Source organism: Polyodon spathula, chromosome 13 (genome assembly GCF_017654505.1).
Source record: "Polyodon spathula isolate WHYD16114869_AA chromosome 13, ASM1765450v1, whole genome shotgun sequence".
In the NCBI taxonomy this organism is placed as follows: Eukaryota; Metazoa; Chordata; class Actinopteri; order Acipenseriformes; family Polyodontidae; genus Polyodon; species Polyodon spathula.
The window spans coordinates 16,451,906-16,456,783 of record NC_054546.1 but is presented as its reverse complement, the minus strand read 5'-3'; the positions used below and the strand labels follow the sequence as shown (position 1 = coordinate 16,456,783).

At 30.9% G+C, this 4,878-nt stretch overlaps 1 protein-coding gene across 1 annotated transcript; it reads right to left on the bottom strand.

The window, feature by feature from the left end:
• Nucleotides 1-3,234: 3,234 nt before the first annotated feature.
• Nucleotides 3,235-3,868, bottom strand: LOC121325910 (protein atonal homolog 7-like). Its single transcript, XM_041268987.1, has one exon. It carries the CDS (start codon nucleotides 3,673-3,675, stop codon nucleotides 3,235-3,237), a length of 441 nt encoding a protein of 146 aa, XP_041124921.1. The 5' UTR covers nucleotides 3,676-3,868.
• Between the last annotated feature and the right edge of the window lie 1,010 nt (nucleotides 3,869-4,878).

Here is a 4,878-nt window from a genome sequence, read left to right as displayed (position 1 = left end):
ATTTTAAGATATCTTCAAATATTTAGAGATATCTGGAAATGATTTAGAGATAGCTTCAAATATTTAGAGATATCTATAAATGAATTTGAGATATCTCTAAATGACAATTTGACTTGCCATACATTTCACTGTACGGAACTCTGTACTGCTTCTGCAATAATTAAAATTACCAACACAAGCAAAGCCTGCTTGCTGAAGCAGAAAAGAGTAATGCCACAGGAGTGTGACGGCTCCCTCTGTGGGAAACTTAGAGACATTGCCTTTGACAGAGTAGGGATCAGAAAATAAACTACTGGTTAGGAGGAGATTTAACAGAAGCTGATTAAAACCTAAATGCTATTGGAAATTTCAAGCTGCTATTTCAGAGGGCTCAGTAAATCTTCAAGGTGGGAAGGAGTGAACAGATTTAGATATCATTAAGGTTGACGCAGTAAATGCAACAACACTCTGGCAATTAAAAAATATACTCTGTATGACAAACCCTGGTTTGCTGAGTTCTAAGTATCCACATTTCTGATGTTCTTTATTAAGAGTCACGATTTCAATCAATTACATATAAGAGCAATTTTAGCACAGTTTATTTTAATATGGTTGTTTGCTTGATGTAACTCAAGAGAATCTGTATCTAGAACATTTTAGAATAATATTTTAATAAAATGGTACTTAATACTGTATCTAAGAAATCTTTCATTAGTTATTTTAAACAATATCATCTGTCTTACTGGTTTACAATAACATATATAAATGTATGTCACAATGTCTTTCTTTTTGTTGTTGGTTTAATTGCATTAATTTGGATAAAGTATAGTCCAGGAGAAATTTTAAAAACTTAAATCAGCATTAATCTTGGACTTCATGCACTTTTGTCAACACTGAACAGCCTTTTGGGCTGGACAGTTTCTGACTTTTAAAAAAAAGTCTTTGTAAGATAATGTGTAAGATATTTTTAAAGAGCAGTAGCTAGGTCACTATGTTCTTTATTCAGTGTCTGTAAAAATGTAATATTATTCATCCATTAAATGTTGAGTTCGATTGATGAAAAGAAAACTGTCTTCAAATATTTTCCAAACTTCTATGATAGCTTCTTAGCCCCCAATGACTTTATTTTGCCTATGACAAGGGAGTCAAAAATATTGACATAGCTACAGACTAATATTTTGAAAGAATACTGATGCATCAGTTGGTGGGTATTTTTTATTTATTTATTTATTTATTTATTATTTTACGTTTTGTGTGGAAAATGGTGAGTCTCCTCATAGTCTGTTGTATCAAGAGTAGAAAATGGATACAGCAAAATGCAATTTACAAAACAACAACAAAAAAAGCATTTATTTCTTGTAAAGGTGTCATTACATATAAACAATAAGTAGATCATTTGAAAATATTTCATGGATAATAATTAAATAAACAATGTTCGAGCATTGTGAAACAACATTATTCTAAATATAAACATATACAAATGCAGTATCAAATAAAGAATTACAATATTCAAAAGGAGTCAAAGTAATATACAAATCTTAAATGTTACAAAAGCTACTACATAGGTAATCCACTCAGAAATGTACTCAGAAATATAACTAAGTTGCTAATTTTGTAACATTTCGAAAAAAAAAACATGCATAAAATGTTAAAGACAATTCTTCAGCTGTGTATTCTCTGATGCTGTAGTCCAGCATGGCTTACCATTTATTATTTCCCTGTCACAAAAATATGGTACATACTGTATTGCACCCTGATGTAAACAGTTTTGATAAATAGGGGAAAGTGTTTTGGTAAAAGTCAAACATACACAGAAAACGTGAATAAATACACTTTTTAATCCATAGCTGGATTTCAAATAGCAAGATTATCAATTACACTTATTCATACACTATATTGTAGTACCATTTTTTTTACATTAGTAATACATTCAGAAAAACACATTCATACAAGATGTCTTTGTCAATATCTTTATCATAGCATCCATTGCCTTTTTGTCTAAATATCTTACTATGTTTTTTGTTTGCTTGTTTGTTTTTCGATGCAACTAGGTATATTTTTATGTGAACTTATTTTCACAAATATATTTCCTTTTTTTTCTAGAAATGTATAATTTCTAATTATATTTACTAAATGAATGGTCATTTTCACAAACGACAAAATATGCACATCAAAATATCCGATGGTTTCTCTGTTAAATATTTACATTATTATCAAAAGCATTTTTCAATAATCATTTTATTAAAAAAAAAAAAAAAAAAAGTGGTAAGCAGTCTATTAAACCAAGTCCAAAGACAGCTTTAGCATTTTGTATACACATTGGTTGAGGGGTTAGCAAAACTCATCTCTCTCTATTATAATAACAATATGCAGAACAAAAATATAGTTGTATATAGTTATCTACTACCAAAAGAAAATGGGCATCCTTTTGCCATTTTATCACAACACATTTTTAAATAGAACTACAAATATATTCTTAAAGAAATATGAATCACAAAATGCATGAAAAGATACACAGGTGAACATTATATTAATACTCAGACTTAATGTAGTGTTGTTTGAAAATCCCTTGGCTACTTTATAATGCTGCTGTAAAAAAAATAAAGTCCTCACCATTTTGAAAGATGTCAAAGGATATTTTGTGTCCCTGTGAAAAAGCTTTTTGTTTTTAATTGTCGATCTTGGAGTCCTCCTCAGAAGCAGATGGTGCATACAGTGTATTAAGCAGTTATTTCAATAGGCATCATGGACAAGGCCCTTTATAACTAGTGGTGGTGGTCCATTAATCTTGTTGCCCTTCACTGTTAAGTTCCAGTCCTTTGTTATTCTACATCAGCACTGAAAGGTGCCCAACTGAGCATCTTATGCCTTGATATAATTGATAACAAAACTCTCTATGTCAGTGGTGCAGAACACTGGCCCTGGAGAAACAGGTCTTTATTCCAAACAGATCCTAATGAAACTTCTAAGGGACTTGAATGGAATGGAAACCCAGAATGGAAAGGATCTCAAGAGCCAGTTGGGCCCTTCTGCTCTATGGATAAAAGATAAGGTCTTAGAATAAACCACAGATTTATTCTACAGATCTTAAAAGATAAGATCTGTAGAATAAACCACAGGTTTATTCTAAAGGAGAAACCAACAAGAATAGTCACAATTCAGCTACTGCATCTCGCTGATTAACTGTCACTTAATGTAGCAAGTCTACAGTTTCTTTTAGTCAGTAGTTCATATAACATATTTTACTCCAGTCATCTAGTTGGCTATTTGGAATCTCTCTGGTTGGTAGGAGAAGTACCTCTCTGTGTATTCCTTAAGCTCAGCAGAGGATCCATTCTGTAGACATGAGTTGTTCTCCTGCTGGAAATGCTCAATCTGCTGGTTAAGCCATTCCCTCTGTGAGCTGCTCCCGTAGCGCTCTGTGTCCGTTAGAATGTTGTTCAGGGCCATGATGTAGCTGAGGGCCATCTGCAGGGTCTCGTACTTGGACAGCTTCTTGTCCTGCCCCCACTGAGGCACCACCTTGCGCAGCCGGTCGAAGGCGGTGTTCAGACCCTGCATCCTCTTTCTTTCACGGGAGTTGGCCGCCATTCTCTTCCTGGTCACTCTCTCGACCTTCTCGGTTCCAGGCTCACATTTGGAAACTGTTTCTGAGCCAGAACCAGAATCTGCACAGCTTGATAAGTAAGACTTCATATTCAAACTCTTCGATAAAAGCAACTAATGCAGCTTCTGTGGGGAGGGAAAGCAAAATGTTAGAGACTTAATATAAGGTGACCAATTGTAAATAATGTATTTCAAACAATTCCACTTGTAAATCTGGTTTAAAAACTTGATTTTATTTTTCTACCTGCTGATTAGCTGCAGTTATTTTACTTAAGGGAAATGTACTGATAAACACACAAACATGAAAATATACTGTCAAAAGTTTTTTTAATTAGGTTGCCACTATCATTTTAGCTACTTTAATAATTAAAACATTATATATATATATATATATATATATATATATATATATATATATATATATATATATATATATATATATATATATAGTGTGTATATGTATGTAGAATTAAACAATTGCTCACAGTTATCATTGCACCATATTTAAAATGCATCCTAAAGATTTCTCTTTGAACAATTTTTTAAAGAGAAATATCCAAAATAAAAATGAGAAACAAATAACTAGTGAAAGTTTAACAGACTTTACACTATATTACTTACATTAATTTTGTACTAGTTTTGTAAAGGTATCAGTTTTTTTTTTCTCTTTTCAATTAAAATATAACATTTTTAGGGTTAAATAAAACAGTTTCACACAAACCAGGATTTACTGAAGGGTAAACGATTTTCTAAATCTCATAAAATAGCTTTTTTTTATTTATTTTTTTTTATAAATGCAGCACCAGTATGGTCTTGTACTCATATATAATCTTAAAACATGATGCTGTTAGGCACTGTACTGTCAAAAAGCTCACACCTTTACCACCACCTCCAATACTGTAATATATACTGTATATTACACCTACTACTACTGCTACTACTACTACTAATAATAATAATAATAATAATAATAATAATAATAATAATAATAATAATAATAATAATAATAATAATAATAGTTTATCCAAGTACACTGTTGGAATAGCATTTACAAATGCTATATAAATCATTAGTAAAAAACATTACAATATCACTTTTTCTTAAATGATCAACATTAATATAGTAAAATTGATATTTCAATTAGACAATACTTTGTACACCTGACTAATATCGACACTTCTGTGTTTTTTTTTTTTTTTTAAATCAAGCAACCGAAGACTGACAATGTTTTTATTTAATTTTTTTTATTTTATATCTATTAAATAATATTAAAAATCGTACCTTCATATACCA

Coding starts and splice junctions, on each gene's coding strand:
- LOC121325910 (XM_041268987.1), bottom strand. CDS start 3,675: ATGAAGTCTTACTTATCAAGCTGTGCAGATTCTGGTTCTGGCTCAGAA.